At 37.7% G+C, this 23,877-nt stretch overlaps 1 protein-coding gene across 1 annotated transcript in view; it reads left to right on the top strand.

Annotated features, from left to right (window-relative positions):
- Nucleotides 1-13,523, top strand: part of HDAC9 (histone deacetylase 9) — an 820,804-nt gene extending 807,281 nt beyond the window's left edge. The window contains exons 26-27 of the mRNA XM_045827591.1: nt 1,313-1,490; nt 12,508-13,523. Coding sequence (XP_045683547.1) covers nt 1,313-1,490; nt 12,508-12,547 — 218 coding nt within the window. The 3' untranslated portion in view covers nt 12,548-13,523. The remainder of the gene's footprint in view (nt 1-1,312; nt 1,491-12,507) is intronic.
- The last annotated feature ends 10,354 nt before the right edge of the window (nt 13,524-23,877 follow it).

The following is a 23,877-nucleotide window of genomic DNA, read 5'->3' as shown; positions in this document are numbered from 1 at the left end:
CAAAAAATAATAGTACACAGGTTCATTCACTGTTAAAATTGCTATTATGTGAGCCACATTAAAAGATTTATGATTCCCAGTCTTTGGTCAGAATAGGTGATCACAGCAAGGAAAGTATTAATAGTAGTAGACAGTTGTGTCAGAAGGTTCTGTTGGCACAGGGAGTGGGTGGGGAGACCGGGGATCCTCTCCCAACATGACATTCATTCCTTTGTGAAACAGTAAGATAGGGAAAGGTCAGTCATGAAATGTTTGTTGGAGTTGGAATGATTTGAGGCCCTCCCCTTGCTCTGAGAAGCAGAAATAAAGAGCCACAGAGGGTTGCCAGCATGAGGCAAAGCTGGGTCCAGAACCCAGTTTTCTTGCTTTCCAATCCAGTATTCATCCATGTGCCTTTTCTACTCTAATGGAACTTTTTTTTTTTGAAGTAAGCAAACAATGCATGCCAACTCTCTACATAATTGGTCAGGCTACGGAGACAGTTCTAACCTGGTGAGTCATGTTAGCACGGAGGGAGATTCCTCTGCTTTCCTTTGGGGCTACAGAACACTTCACAAAAAATAGCTTAGGGGCTGCAAGAAGGTCATTAACTCTGCTCTTTCATACGTATCCCACTGGCACGTTCTCATGAAATGACCTCCTATTTTCCTCTCACTCTCTTTTCCCTGCCTCAAAAAAAGAAACATCCCTGTGACATATGGAAGAGTTCCAACATCAGCCAGTGTGTATATTAAAGTTTTAAATCAATTATTGTTCTAGTGCACACCCTGGGGTTAAGAAAGAAAGAACATCCAGGACTAACAAACCTGATGGTTCTGGCAAAGCTGCCACTCGATTCATGCTGGCATTTCTGGCCTTTTCCTTTTCTTTAATATTCCAGCTTCATTAAAAAAAAGTTAACAGCTCAAGTAGCAATTTTTAACATTGCTATTTCATTCAGTTTCTCCAGGAGACTTCTACCTCCCAGTCTCTTGAGGCTTTCCCAGGGGCACGGTGCCCAGCATTTGCCGACTTATTTGCAGAGACAGCTGTCAGTCTGATAGTGAGTTCGTTGGACCCAGATTATTCCTCACTGGTTACCTTCCGAGCATGGGAGAGACTCAGAGTTGGGTTTGTGAGCACTTCACAACTTGGCCTCGTTAGACTGAGAAAAAAGACAATCATAATAGTCGAGAAACCAAATTACAACTGGGTATAACATGGTGAATTTTAATCTAACAGCTACTCTGAGTTGGACCTATATGAGTATTCTGATTAATACTGCTCTAACTAAAATTCCAATAGTGTACAATGCATGTGGTTTTCTCCCTAGGCAAGTACTGGAAGTCAGTAAGGATGGCGGCTGTGCCAAGGGGCTGTGCTCCAGCAGGGCCTCAGTTGCAAGAGGAGACAGAGACCGTTTCTGCTCTGGCTTCCCTGACGGTGGATGTGGAGCAGCCCTTCGCTCAAGAAGACAGCAGGTATGGATCCACTGTGGGCGAACCATGCAGGTCAGTAACATCCAGGCTCATCGTTAATGTTCGTGAGCCTCGCTCCAGACTTCCCCCCACGTGTCTCCTCCACTTCCACCACCTGTCTTCTCCAAAGCCGCAGATGCCACAGCACATGCTGTCGGCTGTCGAGAATTCATTCATTTGTTTCATTCTTCATGGGAAACACAGAGCTGGAGCATGTGGTTGCAGTTCACGGAGAAATGGAGGGGATGAGATAGATGTGAGAAAAATCACTTCTCGGTGGATAATTTAGTGCAGATTATCATGGAAAGAGCCGAGTATGGGCTTGCCTTCTGCCCTAGTCATCTCTATCTTTCCAGATGTTCTTTTCTTTCTCTCGTCATTTTGAAATTACTGATGTAACAGACGGAAAAAGGGAGAGCGGAAGCTGGAAACACTGCTGGCCAGTTGGACAGCCTAAATACAGACAGGCTCCTTAGAGGTCTGGCCTTGAGGTATGACAACGAGCTGAGGATGGGATTGGCCTTCAAAGAAGAAAGTGTGTAACAGAATGTGTGGACTTGAGTCTGATTTTACCTCACATGATGATAAGACGGGTTGATTTCAATTAGTCTTCATATGGATGCGTATAGCTCTCAGGGCAAAAAAATAAGTTTAACCTAAGATTGGGTTTGCTTATTCTCCTTTTAAGAAATGTTTGTCGGTGTATGCATTTTGGTGTTCATCATCCCATCCTACAGATAATGCAATATGCAGAATTTCTTTTAAGTCTACTATGACCAAAGCCACCACAAATGTACATACATTAATATTGGTGCCTTCTTCGGCTGACTTCAAAGTCACATTTCCTCAATGCAAAAACGACTCAGGTGAGGCTTTGCTAAAGCTCTGCCAGCTTGCACTTTAAACTTGCTTCTGAAAATGAAACCGGACTCCCTCTGTACATAACATCACCGTTAATTACACAGACTCTGCTACCAGTAGATAGATTGGCAAATTTCCCAAGAATGCACAAATTTGAACAGTTTTAGCTTTCTTGCTTTTACTGAATATTCAGAGTTTAATGGATTTAACATCTTGTTTTGGTCAGAGCAGGAGATACATTGAATAAGAGATTTATTTTACTTTTATGCAATTATTTTTTCTTACCGTAACCACTTAAATAGCAGATTACCAGAAGGGAAAAAAAGAGTTGTACAGGGTTGTATTATAAGTCATCATCATACGGGCATCTGGAATGTGAGGAAAAACTTATTTTATGTCTTTGATAATATGAACTAACCCCCTGCCGATCCCAGCTAAGAACTGAACCAAGTTCATAATCCAAAGGTGTTGCAATTATTCCCAAGGCCAAATACAGTTAGTTTCTGTCATTTGAGGGCTATAAACTGGAGGAAACTAGCATCTGTTAGTGTTGGATATAAAAGGAGAATAGCTATTCTTGAAACTTCATTTAATATAGAGAAACGAAGCTCAATCCCAACCTGGGTGAAATGAGTTGTAAGTAATTTTGCCAATTAAATTGTGGAGCTTAGAATAATTAAGACTAATAAGTCATGTTATGAGCCCTAAGAAATGTAAAAGTCTCAGCAGTTGGGCTGGAGTTAGCTCTCTAGCGTGCTTGTTTAGCCAGGTAACCAGTGTGCTCGACTCCCGCTAATCCAGAGGGACTTGACCCGGGCTTCGGTTCACAGTGGTTTTCAAACTTCATCTCGTGGCGGAGAGAGCATGGGAAGGGCAGTGTTTTGACGTCCAGGGGACCAGAGCTGAAGTTTGTGGCCTCCATTCATATTTGTTTATCTGTTTGAGACAGATTGTATCAATTTTGATTGATTTTTCTTGCGGAAAGGAAAATAGTTTCGCTTGAAGTATTTTCTATGGCTTTGAACTCACTTTTTTTTTTCCAGGAGAGGGAAAGAAAAATTATTCTAGAACTGGCTTTTGCATTTCTATTGAACCATGCATGAATTTCATCAGAGAGAGGGAAACCTTGAAAGCCACAGAGCCTTTATTCTCTTCAGGGGAATGCTCTCAGAATTGTCCCCCCGACTCAACAGAGGAAAGAGGACTCTCAGAATGAGATAAAAAGGTGGACATGTTCTGGGGCCCTTGTGATGAATGCAATATTATAAGTGCACAGGAAATTGAGAGATTAGAAAAATCAGAGAGCTAAATGGATGGAAAAGGGTGAAGGCAAGATTCTTTTTATAGAATATTCTTGCCAGTTATTTTGGAGGATATATTGGTGTTTGGAGTGAGATGACTCATTTTGTACTAAGATTTTGGGTAAAGCAGCTCTTTTCCTGGCCAACTCATATCTGACTCACTTACCACTAGTGAATAAGGGATAAAATGCTCCTGGCTAAGACCCATTGTAAGTATTTTTTGTTCATTTTTCTTGGATGGGGGTGGGAGTGGAGATGACAACACAGTGCAAACAGTCATTTCATTTTTATAACTCATTAATGGACCATGAAGAATAAGTTATTAGAAAATGATATGTGGGCACTCATTTGGGGGATGATTGACTGAAATACAGTTTTCAAGACCTACTTTTTAGGTGGCAAAGGACTTGAGTTGGAAAAATGACCGGTGGACCAGCAGAAACAAAAACAAAAGCAAAATATGAAAAAAGCTAAATGGGGCCAAATTATATGTTCAAAGAATATTAAGTAGCTAGGCTTGGTTTTATACAATGTATTATTTTTAAAAGAGAACTGTGATCTTAAAGGTTTGTTTGCCAGGAGACTGTACCTTTTAAAAATGGTGATTTGCATTGGTCAGATATATGTTTCAAATGTTTCTACTTTGAGGACATCAATACTGTGTGTGGGTTTATTCTTGGATACCAGTTCAGGATCTGCTGAAAGTCCAGAAAAAGATCTATCTGTGTAGCCCTAGCTGGCGTAGCTCAATGGATTGAGTGTGGGCTGCGAACCAAAGTGTCGCAGGTTCGATTCCCAGTCAGGGCACATGCCTGGATTGCAGGCCATGGTCCCCAGCAACTGCACATTGATGTTTCTCTCTCTCTCTCTTTCTCTCTTCCTTCCCTTCCCTTTCTAAAAATAAGTAAATAAAATCTTTAAAAAAAAAGATCTATCTGTGAATTAAGACTTCAGGATGATCTATAATTAAGTTGTTGGGAACACGACTGAAAGTGAGGTTTTCGAATGTGAGTTTGACCTCTTGATTATAGTAGGGATCATGTTATATGTATTTTCAATACAACCCAATCTGATTGTTTATTTAATCATTTCAATTTCAAATTCAGGCAACTTTTATCATGAATGAGATGGTTTCAAGTCATTATGTAATACAGAAGCATGAGAAAATATGTGATTCTGAGTCTGGCCATTTTGTTTTTTGAGTAATTATTTTATTCATGAGTATGAAAAAAAGTATAACAATATCCTGGAAAATCCCAAATATCATCTGCTTTAGCTTTGAATGGCCTATCTGTACTGCCAAGGACATTGATAACCCTGTTTTCCCATATCTGAAGATTTGTATAGAACTATAGACCACTGTTAAGAATATACATTCTGCCCTGGCTGGTGTAGCTCAGCAGATTGAGCACCAGCCTGCAGACCGAAAGGTCACCAGTTTGATTCCCAGTCAGGGCACATGCCTGGGTTGCGGGCCAGGTCTCCAGGTGGGGGCGTGCGAGAGGCCACCAACTGGTTTCTCTCACACATCGAAGTTTCTCTCCCTTTCTTTCTTCCTCCCTTCCTCTCTTTCTGAAAATTAAATAAAATCATTTTAACAATACAAATTCATGTCTAATATACTTAGAAAATCAACTTTGATTTTCATCCTTTAGGAGTGAAAGGCTTCTGGAAGCTAAAGTATTGCACAGATTGTGGAGGTTTCTGACTTTTTGTCTCTGATCCCATTATTTTAAACCCTTGTCTGTCTAACTAGCCAAATGTACCAATACAACTTTTAGTCTTAATTTTCATCCAGTGTCAGCAAATCCTTAGTTGAGAGGAGGACTGAGTTTCGGTAAAGAGAACGACAGCCTGTCCCATATCATCTTCTTCCTCCTCTTCCTGGGATCTTCTGTCTCTGTGTTTTCAGTGCCAAACGTGTAGCCTTGCGGCCCCCGTGAAGTCGGACTTCGTATGCAGGGGTTAAATCCAGTGCCCAGTTACGTATTTCAGAGTTCCATTCTGAATTCTTTATTGAGAAGTGTTTAATTTGGAAATAGAAATACAGTTAAGGTGAACCATAACGGAAATGAAATGCATTCTAACGTGAGTTTCCCATCGTCTCATCTTAGTCTGCGCTCTTTTATAATGACCTGCTCACAGTTACAGAGGAAGCGTGGAGTGTGACTCTGCAATCAGCTGCTCTAGATAATAATAATAATCCCCAATGTAATAATTCCGTGGTCAGGGGCAAGGTTACTTATTTCTCTGGGCTTGTTTTTCTTTGTCTTTAAAATGAAGGGCCAATTTCACAGGGTTTTGGGATGAAATGACACAAATACACCTTAAGACCTTAACAGAACCCCCGACGCATAGTGAGCACTCAGTAAAGGTTGAGTTTTATTATTGTTTTCTGTCATGTTTCTTATTCCTCAATTTGCTCTATTTTTCTCCTTCCTTTAATGCATTGTTCATCACCCAGTAATCTGTAATATTAGAATACAGAGGCTGTGCCTGGGCATCTATATGTTTATCTGTTCATAGGTTAAGTCAATAGCATAGTCATTAAAAACAAGGGTTTGACAAATAATCACTAGGCAATACATTGATTCAGTTAGCTGGTTAGTTGACTTAAGGATTTTCATAATGCCAAATACATTGTAGATAATAAACAAACACTTACGGAATGAAGAATCCAAAGACAGAGTCAAAATATTGTAAAAATGGTAACCTAACATTTTGTAATACCTGAGCTCTTCTTATCTCTATTTATGTTTTTCAAAGGAACTGGTGTTTTCGTATTTTTATGAGTTTTTAAAATGTGTATTTTACATTTATTTTCTTTCACAGTCCTAATTGACAATGTTCATTCTCAATTATACCGACTAATCAGAATCTAGAGCACTCGTATCATAAACATGGATTAACTGAGGCAGTGTAACAAAGGAAGGAGCGGGAGGTAAAGTGTGCGAATGGAAAGAGGCATATCTTTCTGGGGAGAGGAAAGCACAGGGGCAATGCTGGCACATTGCAGGATTGCCCTCTCCCTTGCGGAAAGAGAAGGGAGAATGTCTGGTTTGTGCGTTCTTTAGACACTTCCTGACAATATTCTGTCTGTGGGACAAACATTGGGAGCCAGGGTCACAAAGCTTCCTTGCAGCCCTCAAAACACTCACATACTTGGGGATTATATTAGTTCTCAATTGCTATCTTAAAAAATCACTGCAAACTTAGTGGCTTAAGATGACAAAAAGGTCAGAAAGCTGACACAGGTCTCTTGGGCTAAAATCAAAAGGTTGGACGGGCCGGTTCCTTTCTGGAAGCCGCAGGGGAGACTCGGTTTCCTTGCCTTTTCTAGTGTCCAGAGGCTGCTTGCATTCCTTGGCTCAGGAGCGCCTTCCGCTTTCTTCAAAGCCAACGATTTCTATCTCTCTGATCCTCCTTCAGTCACCACATCTCTCTCACACTGAAGAAAAAAAGCTAGGAAAGATTCTCGCTTTTAAAGACTCATATGATGGTATTAGACCCACCGGGATAATGTAGGATAATTCTCTATCTCAAGGACCTTAACCTTAATCACATTTACAGAGCTGGTTTTGCCTTGTAAGGCAACGTATTCATAGCTTCCAGGAATTAGGACGTAGATATTTGGAGGCTATTATCCTTCCTAGCCCAGAATCAGCAATAACAACCAACTATAGTGAGTGAAAAGTCGCTTCATAGATTGTGCTGCAGATTGAAAGACCTAACATAGGCCAAGAACTGGGGAGCAAATCACAGGACTGGGACAACTGGGCCAGAAGTGATTTTACATAATAAATAAGAAGGAAGGCATCCAAGAGAGAGACAAAAGCTTGAGCAAACCATCTCTCTCTTTTTTTTAAACTTCTGTTGCCAACACTGAGTCCAAAGTACCTTCATCTTTCCTCCAAACTCACAGTAGTTTCTGTATTAATTCCCACATCCACTTTGCCTCCTTTCTAGTCTGTTTTCTACACAGCAATCAGAGAGCTCCTCAAAATGATACAAAAAAAAAAAAACCTAGGGAGCAAATCTTGCCATATCTCTGCTTGAAACCCTTCAACGCCCTTCCATTGCAGTAGCATAAAGACCCTCATTCTTAACAGGGCCCGTACGCCTGGCCGGTCAGACCCTCTGCTTCCCTGTGCGCCTCAGCTCAGGCAGCGTTCCTCTTTGTGTTGTGATCTGCTCTCCAGCGGTGACCTTGTTTTATTTTTTTAAACTGAGATATGCCTTACATATAATAATATGCACAGATCAAAATATTTTTATCTGTTCCAACTCACACACACACCACTCAGAATAGGATCAGGAACATTTTTGTCACCCGTAAAGTTGCTTGTGCATCTTATTAGTTGACGGCACTCCCTCCAGAAGTAACCTTTTTTTTTTTTTAGTTTTAACACTGTAGATTAGTTTTAGTAGTTCCTGAATTTAATCAAAAGGGGAAAATATAATACATATTATTTTTTTATCTGGCTTTTATTTCAATAAATCTAATGTTTTCGAGATCCACCCAATCAGCTGTTTGTTCATTTTTATTATTGTGCATTATTCTAATGTATAAACAAACCTTAATTCCTTTATCATGCACCTGTGGATGGGTGTTTCACTCATTTCCATTTTGGGGCTATTCTTTTTTTTCTGATTCTTTTCATTGAGATATAAATTGACATGTAACATTATATTACTTTCAGTATTCAATATTTGTGTATATTATAAAACAAACACCACAATAAGTCTAGTTGTCTAGTTAACATTCATCACCACACATAGATACAGTTTTTTCCTTTTGATCAAAACTTTTAAGATTTACCCTCATAGCAACTTTCAAGTGTACAACATGTTATTACTGACTACAGTCGCCGTGCTGTACATCAGATCTCCATGACTTCTTTCGTAACTGGAACTTTGTACCTGTTGACCCTCTTCACCCATGTGGCCCCACCTCTGGCAACCACCAATCTGTTCACTGTATCTATAAGTTTAGGGAGCTTTCAGCTTCCACATATAAGTGAGGTATATACAGTGTTTGTCTTTCTTTGTGTGACTTACCTTACTTAGCATAATGTCCTCAAGGCCCATCCATGTTTTTGCATATGGCAACATTTCCTTCTTTTTTAGGGCTGACTTGTGTGTGTGTGTGTGTGTATGTGTGTGTGTGTATATATGTACATATATATGTGTATATATATACATTATATATATATAGACAAGTGTTGGAAAGGATAAGGAGAAAAGGAACACGACATAAAGGATATCCATTTATTCTTTTTTAAAGATTTTATTTATTTATATTTAGAAAGGGAAAGGAGGGAGGGAGAGAGAGAGAGAGAGAGAGAGAGAGAGAGAGAGAAACATCAATGTGTGGCTGCTGGGGGTCATGGCCTGCAACCCAGGCATGTACCATGACTGGGAATCGAACCTGCAACACTTTGGTTCGCAGCCCGCATTCAATCCACTGAGCTACGCCAGCCAGGGCTAGGATATCCATTTATTCTTTATCCATTTATCTACTGATGACCACTTTGGTTACTTCCATGTCTTAGTATATTGTAAATAATGCTGCAATGAATTTGGGGGTGCAGACATCTTTTTGAATTGGAGTTTGTATGTTCCGCAGGTGCATACCCAGAAGTAGAACTGCTGGATCATATGGTAGTTCTATTTTTAATTTTTTGAGGAACCTCCACACCGTTTTTTGTAGTCATTGTACCAATTTACACTGCCACCAACAGTGCACAAGCATTCCTTTTCTCCCTATCCTTATCAACACTTGTCATTTCTTGTCTTTTTTATAATAACCGTTCTAACAGGTATGAAGTGATATCTCACTGTGGTTTTGATTGGTGTTTTCCTGATGATTAGTGGTGTTGAGCACATTTGTCTGTTTTCTTTGGAAAAACGTCTCTTCAGGTCCTCTACCTTTTGGAGCATTATGAATAAAACCGCTATATTTTTATTGTGGTAAAAGGCACACAGTGTTTGCCATCTGAGCTGGTTTTGATAGGACAGTGAGTGCTAGGAACTGTCTGTGCGTCACCGTGCCACACGTCCCTGGAACTTCATCTTGTAAAACTGAAAACTCGATACCTGTTGAACAATTGCTTCTCTTTTTCCCCTGTCTTTAGCTCCTAGAGCTAGCGTTCTCCTTTCTGTTTCTAAGTATTTGACTACTTTCAATCCCTCATACAAGTGGAATCATGCAGCATTTGCCTTTTTGTGACTCGGCTGACTTTACTTAGCATGATATCCTCAAGGTGCATCCGTGTTATAGTGTATGACAAGACTTCTAGCTTTCTTATGGCCGAATACGTCAGTGAATGAGCATGTAATTATCTCTTCAAGATCCTCTTTTCAGTTCTTTTGGATGTATACCCAGAAGTGGAATTGCTGAATCACATGGTAATTATATTTTTAATTTTTTGAGGAATGTAGTCTCTCTGAAATTTTTGTTCAGGTTTTTATTTTGTGAACACAAACGCTCAATTGCTCTGATACATACCTAGAGGTAGCACTGCCAAGTTGTAAGGGAGCCATATGTTTTACTTTGCAGGAAACTTCCAAAGTGCTTTCCAAAGGGCTGTGCCATTTTTCATTCCTACCAGCAATGAATGACAGTTCCAGTTGCTTCATATCCTCACCTACACGTTGTGTAATCAGTCTTTATAATTAAGCCTTTCTAGTGAGTATTCAATGGTATCTCATTGTGGTTTCAGATTTTCTCTAAAGAGCCATATTCTTGTTCGCATCAGACCTTTTTGGCACATACCCTTTCCTCTGTTTGGATTACCACTCTTGTCTTCCTGATCCTCCCACTAACCCTGTATGAGCTTCTCCATTCTTTTCCACTTATACTTTAGGGCCCAGCTCAAATAGTTCTGTCTCTTCTTGGAAAAGGTTCACTGACCATCAATCCAAAAATTAGGTCAGATCCCCCTGTTATGCTTTTTATGTTTCCTCTGTAGTTCTGATGCCTAGAGCAGAGCCAGGGTGCATATATACACTCAGTAATTATTTCTTGAGTCAGTGAAAAATTCAGTAAACCGAGGCATGCCAGCCTTCATGGAGATGTGGGGCTTTGAAACAAGCCCTCACAGCTGTGGGAAGGTAAACCATGACAGCCGCACTGAAAGGCGATAAGCTACCAGTTCGAACATGCAAGACGTATGACGTCGTAATCCTGCTCCTGGCAGTGGATCCTGAAGTCATTCTCACCCGAGGTCACTGGAGTACGTGGACTAAGAAGTTCGATGCTGCCTTATTAATGATGGGTGGGCAGGAGGAGTCAAACCCAGCCCCACGTGGGGAGCGTGACTAGTTAAAAGGTGGAGAACGTACACAGTGGAGGTGTCATGTCACACGGGGCAGCTACAGACTGGAAAACAGAAATGCAGTGCTGAGTGAGAAAATTCTGCAAGGTGAATTATGCCTGTGTATGTACAAATCAAGTTTACATAAAATAAAAAATATGTGCTCATAAAGCAGTAATACTTAGCTTTGGGGAATGCCCTATGGACAAAATCATGTACAAAGCAGCGTTAGATTGCTTGCCTTGGAAAAGGAAGAGGAAGTAAGTGATAGGGGTTAAGTTAAATCAATAAGGGAAGTGTCTTACTCAATAATATTATTGATATTAACTAACAAATACTGTTTTAAAAATCATAGGATATGAAATGCCCATTTAAGGGAAAATATAAGAATTTAATTGTGTGCTGTATCTTATCCCAAGTTAAATTCTCTCTGCTCTTTATTTTCGAAAATCATTATAAGCCAGAGAAAACCCCCATCCACATGCATGTGGTGTTTCCCTGTGGTGGCGTGGTCCTGTCTCTCTATCTGATGCAGTTCAACATGATTTTATGGGTGTGTTAGATGATGAAGGGACAGCTCCAAAGTGTTAAATAACTAACATATCACAGCGTTTGTTGTTTACAAGTCAGTTTTGCCTCCTTCGTTTTTCTCACCTGCACTAATTCTGTAAGAAACATCTTTTTTTCTCGTGGCCTTAAACCTGAAACCACAGCTTCACAGAAATGCAGTCATAACTTCAACTGTCGCTGAATTAGCAAACTGCGGAACTCAGACCCAAACGCAATTCTCCCTGCATCTGAAATTCCAGTACCGTTCCCTCGACAAGCCGGCCACCCTCCTGTACGTGGATTCCTACTACAATTTGTCCTTTCGGCTAAATTAAAAAATCATTCGAAAAGTTTGCCTTAAAACACCCTCAGAGTGTTACTAAATTAAGGCTAAATCTCAAGTATAAATTTTCAAGCAATTAGTTTTGGTTTTACCCGAGCAGAACACCCCACAGATGATGCCGAATAAAAACTATTTACACACTACCATAGTGCCTTTCAAAAGTGTTGGGTCTGTAGCAGCGATTTGCTAATCAAATTCAGAATTTGATTTGAAATGCCTCCGGCAGGCAGCCAATCCAGTTATGAAAGAACAGAAGCAAAAACCAGAGCCCTGGTGGGTTCCCTCCAGAAGCTAGCTGGGTCCTTCACTCTGGTGAGCAAACTGGTTCCATAGGAAATCCCTGCAATTGCTCCTAAAAGAAAATATCATAGTTAATTTTTTCAATAAATTATTGGACTGTACTAGACACAAAACATGTACATTTTGGAATCCAGAGTTATAAAATATTCTGACATGTTTTAATATAAACAGGAACATTTCCAATGATTGCTTGGATCTAAAATGTTTTTCCACTTGACATTTGTTTATACTTCCTAGGAAAGAAACTCTATTTATGGATAACTGAATAACACAAATAAACATTAGAAAGAGCTGAAAAATCAGCTTTGATTATGCATGAAAATCTACAATGTCATTGTGTACTCTTATGCCGTATTCTGATTGCCTGTTTATTTTTACAGAATCGCGGGTGAGCCTATGGAAGAGGAGCCAGCCTTGTGAAGTGCCAAGTCCCCCACTCTCCCCACCCCCCGATATTTCCTGTGTGTGACATCATTGTGTATCCCCCCCACCCCAGCACCCTCAGACATGTCTTGTCTGCTGCCTGGGTGGCACAGATTCGATGGAATATAAACACCGGGCACAAAATTCTGAACAGCAGCTTCACTTGTTCTTTGGATGGACTTGAAAGGGCATTATAGATTCCTTAAATGTAACCACTGTGATTCTAAAGTTACAGTAAACCACGATTGGAAGAAACTGCTTCCAGCATGCATTTAATATGCTGGGTGACCCACTCACTCCCAGGCCCAAAGTATGAACTAGAAACAGCCAATACGGCATTAGATCTTGTTAATTACAAACGCTATCACAGCCATTGAAATTTGGGGCAAAACCTAGGAAATACTTGTTCCTGACATTCTAATCAGTTTTTTTATTGGATGACTTTTTGTCAAACAGTCTCACATTGTTTACAGGATTTGCTTTCAGCTATGAACGGATAGCAATTCCCGACAGATCGCAGGGATTTTGTTTTGTTTTGTTTTGTTTTGTTTCTCTTTTGGCCTTGGTTTTAACACATGGCTCAACTCTTGCTAGTTACGAGTTCAAGATGGAGGAAGTGGGCTGAGGCGTGTTCAGTGGAATAAACCATGCTACATCTCAAAGTCCGAATGCCAAAGGAACCTCAGACACTGTATGCAATGGTGCAATATTTCATGTCACCTTTTTTTAAATAGACCTTATTTCCCTAACATCTCCCTCCGTGTTCTTACACACAAGGGAGACTTGCAGCCGTATTTGGGGGTGAGCTCTCCCCCCTCCCACCCCTTGCTCTGATGGCAGTAGCTCTGGCATATGTTCCGTGCAGGATTTCTAGCGTCTTTGAAAACGTTTCAAAGGTGGTCTTAATCTGTTCCAAATCTCTCAAGAATTTATTCTCTCAATTCTCTTTTCCTGCCCTGCATCACTTCTTTTTTCTTACCTTTCATCCATCCTTCCTATAGAAAAGCTGAAGATTACCCATAATCTCCGCAATTTCTCAGGAGCTTTGAGTATTGACTTTTTTTTTTTTTTTTTTTACCTTTTCCAGGTTAACACAGTGCTTGGTCTAATGTGTTCTTATAGCTGTGAAATCACTGAGGTGAATATGGCTTAAGCAATGTTACTGAGTTTTCTAGATCTTTGAAATGTGTTAATGAAGGCATTGCCTTTTTGAACTTACCTTGAATTGAGTTAACCTTGAAGTTGTACCTTTATGTGAAAAAAAAAAATCAACCACAGACTTAACCTTTGCACATGTGGCCTTAGTGTCAAAGACTAAACATGACGGACATTTATTTGTGAGATTAAAAGTAACTTACTAAATATAAGTAGGTTACCTCCCTACCATCCAGAATTCTACTTCAGTGTATAACTCGAACACATAAATGCATTGCTATAAGAATACCTCGCAGTATTTAATATCTGACAATGCTTTTGAAAGAGTTGATGTTTCTTTTTATATATTTTCCTAACTCAAAGGATATATTAAAGCCATAAGTGAAGATTGTCATGCTTTTATTCAGAAATCTGAAAGAAACCTTAATTAAAACAAGGCTTTAAGGAAGGCCATGATAAGAAGGATATGGAGCAATATGGTTTCAGTTAAAGAGGACTCTAACCTGTAAATCAAAGATGAAAGATTTCACTCAAGGAGAATTATATAACTCCCTTTTGTTATACAGTCAGACCATATTTTTCATTCATATGGTTTTTTTAGGATTACCATTTTAATTTTAAAGACTTTTATTACATATACAAAAATGGCTCAATACGTGGTTTAACATCTTAGAAATTTGAGACGCCCTTTGAAATAGGAAATCTGAAATGGAATGTAACTCAGTATTAGGTAAAAATTACTTTCATTGAATAAAAGAGTAAGGTCATTCTTGATTCACACTAGTAATGAATTTTTTGTAAAAAAAATGTCATATTTTCAGAGAAATTCATGCCAATCATATTTGTTAGCTCTTGTTATTTTTATGTAATTCCTTGAAATTTACTTAAAGAAAACCAAATAATGGAGCCAAAGGGATTTTTAAAAGGCTCCCCTCTTTACAACAGAAAGTTATATCATTTTTAATCAGAAACATAATTGTGACTATTTAAAAAAAATTGATAATTATAAATCTCTTTTACTGCTTTCAATCCTCCCAGATATTTTTAGATGCTGTGTAAAAAAAATGAAACAGTAGCATGCAAACATACTAACTTACTGATATTTCCTACAATAATTTTGCTGCATCCTTATGCACAGCCGTGGGTCTGATAGAGCCAAATCCCTAGGACATCTCCATGGTTATTTAGATCTAAAACACAACATATTAACAAGTTAATTCCGCACCTTGCCATGTGACACTGTACCCAACTGGTTGCACTGAGAGTCTCTAACATACACAGAGAGGCAGAAAAACTGTGAAGAGGATTAATCACAGCAGAATGCAGTCGTAGGAACAGAAGGCAGTGCTTTCTGATTACACCCTAACAAGGTGGGGTGTAGCCTTTAGGGACAGAACAGATGCTGTTGGAGAATAGCAACATGTCTTAAAAATAGTCAGTGCTTTTTGAAACTATACTTTCAGTTATAGTTTTCTTGACTTACCCATTTAACTTTTATTGCTCACGGTTCCCAGTATGAGGTTATTAGAAGAATTTGCCCTAAGCTTTATGAATGGTATATCTTTCTGATGCATACTTTGAAAGATAATCACATAGACTTTCTCACAATCTCATAGTAACTCACACATGGGGAATAATGTATTTTTGAGAAATCTACTAGTAAACAATGCTAGGAGTTCAATTTAACAAGACTTGATTATAAGTACAAAAGAAAGTTAATTTTCTCAATTATATAGTACAACCTAGGTTTGTATATTAAGTTGAAAAACAGTTTTATTAGATAAGTAAGTGACTTCAAATGGTAATAGAGGGTATTTAATCATGCTTTGTAAGTGAGAAGAATATTTTGAGATAAAATATTTTTAAATATTTTAACAAATTTACACCACCAATAGTGGAGATAGAAGTCATCTTTTGGAACAAACAGAGATCCTTATGAAAAACCATTGCCAATTGCATTTCCATTACCTATCCTAGGAACTGATGTCTTGCCTTCTCCTCTCCATGACAACATGGCGGGTTTGAGGACAGGACACCTCACACGAGATTTCAGAAACTGTGGAGCTAGACTAGGTGAAGAGCTCACTGCTGTTCTGTTTCTTGAGGTCATTCATAAAGCTGTGTAGATATGCTGGGGTTCATTACAGGCTCCCCATGGGAGTAACATGGAACGACCGTGTGGAAAGTCTCCTGCAAGATATTTCTCTCCACTCAGTACTTTACACTTATTTTTTTATCCCAGCATTTATGTGTAGGATAGTTTATTTCAATATCTCCTCCTGTTTATCTTTTGAAAGTTTACTCTCAGTTTGTCTCATTACTTTGTCTTTACTTTGAAACTATTGAAACTCTCTGAAACTATTAAATGTCTAATAGTCACGAAACAAACAAGCCAAAGGTTTCTGTCTTAAAAGTGATTCATTCTGAGCTTGAAACAATCACTCTGTCAGAGTTTGACATTGTCGTTTCTGGCAGCATCTTTCTTAACATTCCTTTCCTGCTTCAGAAATGAAATCACTTGACGTGCTGAGAAAGTAAGAAGAAGAAAAAAAGTAGGAAACAACATACCTGTCCGGCTCTTCCACAAAGAGGGTCTTTTCAGCTCCAAAAGAAATGAAAACCAGATGATCTCTGCTAAGAAATGAAGGCATTTTATTGTGGTCTTCAAAACTGATCATCAACATGGTCGTGACCATCATCAAATATTTCTTGCGTTCTTGAAGGACACAATTACACTTTCAGGCTCCAGCAGTGTTTTGTACTATTTACTGCCTTTTCAATGAAGTATCAAGAGTATTACATCACCTTCATCACACCATCACTAAAATACGGAAACGCCTGTGTGGGGCTTCTTTTCCTGGTCATATTTACGTTGGAAATCATACCAACCCTTGCCTCCTAACAGCTTCCATGCAATCCATCAAATGTTTCGTGGAGTGCAGCGTGATTATCCTGTGGCCAGAGTATAAATTTTTTAGATGAACATGGTATACTCAGAGCTTCTAGAGCTTGGTTTCTTCAAACCAACTGCAGTCCAGATTTTTTTTCTGTGATATATACCTGGCTAGTGTTATACCATGGTTTATGTAACAATTGAGTCTGCTATTAATACCCTGGACAAAGCTGGGTCAGACAATGGAACCTTTGACTACTGATGTTCTGCTGTCTGGACTTGATCTCTATGACAGAGTAAATAGGGTTGTAACAATTTCTCAAACTGTCTTAATTCTCAACCTGAAACATTTAGCAAATAATATGGTGAATTAACCTTACAGTGCCAATTACTAACCAGTAATTTCCTTCCCACTCTTCTCCCTTCCCCTGTTCAACTGCCAATACCAAATTGCCACATCTAATTTATCAGAATAATTTTCTAAATCTCTACTTTATGTTTCCTGAGTGGAAACAACCTTGGCTATTTATTTTCTGAGACATCACTAAGTATGTTTTCTGTAATTTTATATAAACACTCTAGTACCGTAGCTACTTTTTATCTTCCTTATTATCTCTTTCTTTTTAAGAACGACTTGGCTTTTTTTACTATTCTTATCTTAAGAGGTAGATCAAGTTGTTGTGTTCTGGTGTACAGTGTTGGACCCGGCACCCTGTCTGATGAATGCAGAATTTCTCTTCTTGTCTCCAGTAGATTTCCTACTGTTCTTGTCACTGCCCATTGTGTTGTGCTAGTTGTCACATAAAGGGTTGTATATTTCATATTCTTGCCCTTTGGATAATGTCTTTAGGAATCAAACCCACAAGCATACACTTGAAACTGAAGAAAAAATAGCAAAAGAGAAATGTTAAATTAATGTAATTTGGAAGCAAGATATTTCCAGGCTGGTCAAAGGAAATTGAGTCCTTTTATGTTTCTGTTTGGGCCTTAGGCATACACTGGAGGCAAATGTTGCAACATCAAATAAAATAAGGAGGGTCCAACGATGTTTTGTGAGACCTTGTGGTCACATCCTTTAGGCTTCACTGTGGGGTCCTTTTTTGGAGTTGGCATTTTTTGACAATTGACAGAGGTCTTGCAGCAGTTTCTGGCTATTGCTTTTATTAACTTAAAATTGAATAGAAATGGAGTAATTTAAAAAAAACGTAGGAATTCAGAATTCTAAAATCTGAGGAGGAATGGCAATTTCCTTGAGTATGCAAACATTGTTTTTAGATAAAAAAATCTCCATATGCTCCTCCAAAATTGTAAGATGTTCACACTCTTTGTGGATAAGCAATGTCAGTGTCTGTCTTCACAATAGCTGAGTTACATGAAGTTGCCCTTTTGGTGGTTGCTGGACAGAACGAGCATGCTGTTAAAAATGAGTGACTGTTTAGTAGATTATAGTGTAGGCAGTTTGTGTCATTTGAAAGCAAATACCTTGATATTTTTAAGTAAGATGGGCAGGGCAGGCAGGAATCCAATATTTATTACTCTTGTGATTAAACTCTCTAAGCCAGGCTTGATGTATATGCCAATAATCTGGAGTTCCTGGCTTAGGGTACAATTTAAATGTCTTTTCTATCGTGGTCTTATATCTGTTTCTGTAATAAGATCAGTGTGTTGTCTTCTGTGCACCAGTGGTTTTGCCCTTAATTTTTTGGCTCGCCTTCACCAAAATCTGTCATCCAGTGCTGCTGAGAAAAATACATGTTGCCAAACCTCTTTTCTGAAAATTGTGCTGCCAGTGGTGTTTTCCCAGATGTGAAAAATAATTATCCAATAAAGGATTAATACTTAATAACAGTACCATGATTAAACATTTTCATGCAATGTTCACCTTCTTTCTGATTCCTTTTCTGTATTTGAAAACATTAAATGGAAAATTCAATGGTGTGTTCCAAATTGTCGCTGATGTTGTTAACATGCCTCTCCTTCAAAGCGGATGAAAGATTCCCTTCTGTCTTGTGTTTTCTACTGAATTACATTTTCTTCTAGTCCTAGTGTGAATAAAAGCTATTTGAAATAAAAGTGTTCTTAGTTTTCTACCCTTGGCGTCTACCATTAGACTCTGAATACGAGATATCTGACACCTATTCATTGAATAAATAAAATACTACTAATGATAAGTCACTGTGACATATACTATTCCACTTTCAAAATACGGAAGGGTGACTTGCAAGTAAATCCCCATTTTCATGATGTGAGAAGTCACAAAAAAAAGTAAGTGAAAACAGAGTTACTATATGAATGTAATTTTTTGGTCAGTATGAAGAATAATAATAGAGGCCCTGGTGGGGTGGCTCTGTTGGTTGGAGCATTGTCCTGTATACCAGGAGGTTGCAGGTTCTATTCCCTGTCACAGAATCTGCCTGGGTTGCAGGTTCAGTCTCTGTTCGGGGTAAGTATGAGAGGCAACCAACAGACATTTATCTCTCTCTCTTTCCCCCTTCTTCCCTCACTAAAAATCAGTTAAAAATATCCTGAGACGAGGATTTAAAAAAGAAGAAGAGCTAACACTGACAAAGCATCAACCATGTTCCTGTTACCAAAATTAGGTTATTCACTACAGGAACCCCATGTCACTCCCACCTACAGATGAGAGCATGGAGTATGGAAAAGGTCAACTCATTTACTTATTGTTGCGGATAGTAAGAGAAAATTAAGTCCTTATCCATGTGTAGCTCTAAAGTCTGTTTTCTCTCCAAATGGCATACATGATATGTCAAAGATGGTATGCTAAAGGTATGCTTAAACTATAAAAAGTATGACTAACCTTCCATATAGACTAAATGCTCAGTATTCGCTAATATTATGATTTTATTAAATTATCATTTTAAGTGGATCTGGTAACTGTAGCTAGGTTTGTATAGTAAGTACAAGTTACAAAACAGTTCTTCTTTTTTTCCATTTCAACATCTTTCTTTAATGTAGCCAAGAACCCTAAGATGTCTGTGGAATACATATTCCAAAAATTCTTGAAATCTATTCCAAGATCAATACTTATTTTTGTATTTTACAACCCCCTACAATGTTAGCATTCCAAAATATAACCATTTCCAGTGGACAATGGTTTGTGTTTCTTCCGGGGGAAAAAAAGTAATATTTTGTCTAACAAAAAGTAAACTTGAGATGGAGTGGGTAGGTAAAGTCAGTTTTAATGGTAAACACCACTAGTTTAATCAGACTTGTCAACTGGCAAATGTTACTTCATGGTTCTTTGTTTCTCTTAAGTTTTTGTGGTAAAAAGAGCAATTGAAAAAGTGGAGTATGAATAAAAAATGAGAATGAATGTGTTATTGTTATTTTTTAAAATTACTTTGCAGCCCTGAATGGTATGGCTCATTGGGTTGAGTGCTGGCCTGTAGACCAAAACGTTGCTGGTTTGATTCCTAATTGGGGCACATGCCTGGGTTGCAGTCCAGGTCCCAAGTGGGAGGTGTGGGACAGGCAACTGATCGCTCGCACGTTGGTCTTTCTCACCCTCTCTTTCTCCCTCCCTTCTCCTCTGTCTAAAAAATTAATAAGATCTTTTAAAAAAATAAAAGGTAGTTTGCAGTTTAAAAATAGAATTGTTAGGAATTTTCTTCACTACTTAGTACTTTGAGTTACTCAGAGTCTTCCATATATTGTAATTACTCCTTAGCTTTGTAATAGCAGTATCAATTTTTATGGTCATCCCAGGGTACCAATAATGGATCAGTGCCCACATATCCTAATAAGAACTTTGGAAAACTTACAGCTATTCTTTCAAATATCATAGGAATAGAGAAATAAGATTCTGGGAAAGAGGTGCATGGATTCCTCTTTTTTAATCTTTAAAAGACTGGAGGTATAATAAAATGAAACAGAGGTTGTGTTTCCCTTAGATCAAGTCAACTTTCAAGTTCTCAGTGTATCTTCAAAAGACACTATTAACTTTACATTGAAAGCATACACGGTACATTAAAATCGGATATAGTCCCACATATAGTTTTGCTTTTTCTCCCAAAGTAATTTTTCCAAAAGAATAAGATATAAAAGCTTACAATGTGATAAAGTAAATGAATTTAGTAATGTAGTAAAAATAAAATTTTAATAACAGTTAATCATATATTATTCTTAATTAGATACTAATACTTTATATCTATGTTAAATGAAGTTGTTTCTTTTAAGAAGGTACATTTTTACTGTACTATTTTTAACTTTTCTCCTTTCCAAATATTTGGTTACTTTAGTTTTTTATTTATTCTAAAAATAAAAATATTGATAGTTATTAAGCTCAAACCCTGTGCTCACATTTAAATCTCAAAACACTCCTGAGAGGGCAGTAATTTAGTAGAAGAGGAAATTGAGGCTTAAATACCAGGAATTTTAAAAAAAAATATTCTGTACTGCTATCCAAACTATCTTATTTAATATAGTGAATATTCACTGAATGCCTACTATACATCACATATATTCAGTATTATTCTCATAATAGCATGGAGCCAGGCAAGAAAATTGACAATGTAACTATATAAAAGAAATGAAAGTTTCATTAAAGCTCCCTCTTATATAGCCACAAAAGAAATATTACCACAGAATAGATTTGGCTTTGGAATTATGTGATTCTAAGGCTTTAAAAAAGGTATGACCTGTTTTCTTTCTCCACAGAATTATAACAGACACAGAATACATTAAAAATATTTGTTCTCTAACTTACAGGTAGTTATTATTTCACTTTATTTTATTTTTCTATTATAGTTTGCATTCAATATTATTATGTGTTAGTTTCAGGTGTACAGCATATTGGTTAGACAGTCATATACTCTACAAATGGGGCCCCTTGGTATTCCAAGTACCCACCTAGTACCGTACATAGTCACTACAATATTATTGACTATATTCCCTATGCTGCACTTTACATCCCCAGGACTATTTGATGACTGCCAATCATAGTTTTTCATCTCTACCTTTTTCACCTGGCCATCCAATGCAGTTACACATAATTATCTTCACAGGAGGATTTGTGCAGAGTTCTATCAAGAGAGTAGATAGGATTTAGGGTGTTAATGTCCATTTCATTTCTAATATCAACCTTTTTTATGTCAGCCTTCAATTGAAAGTGTATAATGCTGGGAATTAGAAGGATAGGAAATGAAATTTATAGAGATCCAAAAAGTTCCCTTACAAATTGTTTTCTAAGTTGCAATCATTTACATTTATTATTTCTTTTTTAAATTAGTTAATTATAATTTCCTGTACATTGAATGCCAGATAATCGAGTTCTTCAATAACTAATTCTGCTTTATTTCATTTGCCCAATAATGAAAAAATTTCCAGTTGATTTTTACCTTCAAAGTACTGATCTCGATAAGCAGTACCTTCATGTTTTATCAGGATCCAAGCCCTGATAGACCATAACATCCTCATCAGACAGAATGCATTCATAGAGAGTTTCATTTTGGTGCCATTAAAACTATGAGGCCATTTTGAAGTTTTAATTTCCCCAGTTGAAAAATTCAGCCCATATTTAACTAATTAAGTTATTATTTAGAATGGAAAGACAGATAAAGAGCTACCCAGATGAGAAAAAGCTAGAGGAGTTCATCACCATCAAACCAGTATTCAAGAAGTATTAAAGGGTCTTTTTAGAGGAGTTCATCATCACCAAGCCCTTATTATATGAAACGTTAAAGGGACTTATCTAAGAAAAAGAAGATTAAAACCATGAATAGTAAAATGACAACAAACTCACAACTATGAACAACTGAACCTAAAACAAAAAAAGACTAAGCAAACAACTAGAGGAGGAACAACACAGAAATGGAGATCACATGGAGGGTTAGCCATGGGGAGGGGAAGGGGGAAAATTGGGGAAAAGGTACAGGGAATAAGAAGCATAAATGGCAGGTACAAAATAGACATGGGGAGGTTAAGAATAGTATGAGAAATGGAGAAGCCGAAGAACTTATATGAACAACCCATGGACATGAACTGAGGGTGGAGAGTAATGGAAGGAAGTGGGTACAGGGTGGAGGGGGATAAAGGGGAGAAAAAGTGGGGCAACTATAATAGCACAATCAATAAAATATACTTAAAAAAGAATAAATAAAATCCAATATATACAAAAAATAAAGGATCTTCTTTAAGAAAAAGAAGGAAAAAATATGAAAGATCAAAACATGAATAATGAAATGTCAATAAATACCTATTTATCAACAATTACTTGGAATGATGAAATCTTGCCACCTACAACACCATGGATAGGGCTAGAGGGGACAGTGCTGAGTGAAATACGACAGGTAGAGGAAGGCAAGCACCATAGGCTTTTGCTTATATGTGGGCTCTAAAAAACAAAATAAACAAAATAGAAACAGACTCATAGATACAGAGAACATTTTGACAGTTGCCAGATGGAAGGGAGGTTAGGGGAATGGGTGGAAAAGGTGAAGGGATTAAGAAGTACAAATTGGCAGCTACAGAACAGTCATGGGGATGTGAAGTACAACATAGGCAATATAGTCAGTAATGTTGTGATAACCGTGTATGGTGTCAGATGGGTGCTGGATTTACTGAGGTGACCACTTACTAACATATAATGTCTAATCACTAGGTAATACACCTGAAACTAATATCATATTGTATGTCAACTGTAATTGAAAAATAAATATTATTTAAAGCCAAAGAATTTAAAAAATAAAATGCCCTCTTAACTTAGGGTCAGTTTTCTTAATCACACGTTTCTGCATTCCCCTTGAGAATATAAAAGCCTTAAATTGCATTGATTCCTATATACCATATTTAATCTTATATCTCATTATTGTCTAGTATTTAGCTTCACTTTTTTTAAACCTTTACTTTATTTTTAACTGTTGTTGCTACATATCAGTGATTATTAACATTTTTCTATTTATAACAATAATAGTAAGTCAATAATTATTGACTTTTATCATGTTTACCTATTTCTTTGCTTGATAGTTTTATGTGCACCCTATTTCTCTGTTTTTTTTCAGGCTTGGACTAATTAATTTTCTTCCACTTTTCCTTCTGAAATGCACTTATTTATTTGGCCTCACTGTTAAATGATATATTGACTGGGTATTGAACTCTAGGTTGTCAATGATTTTTTCTCAGTACCGTGATAACATTGCTTAATTGTATTCCTATTTCTATTTCCACTACCAAACATCTGGAACTGCTTTGTAAGGAATGTGTTTTTCTGCCTTAGATCTTTTAAGATGTCTGCGAGCAGGTATGATCTCCGTGTTTATTC

This window comes from Phyllostomus hastatus, unplaced genomic scaffold (genome assembly GCF_019186645.2).
Source record: "Phyllostomus hastatus isolate PE091 unplaced genomic scaffold, TTU_PhHast_1.1 phas_scaffold_78, whole genome shotgun sequence".
In the NCBI taxonomy this organism is placed as follows: Eukaryota; Metazoa; Chordata; class Mammalia; order Chiroptera; family Phyllostomidae; genus Phyllostomus; species Phyllostomus hastatus.
The sequence above is the reverse complement of the archived record's forward strand: the minus strand, read 5'-3'. Positions and strand labels throughout refer to the sequence as shown.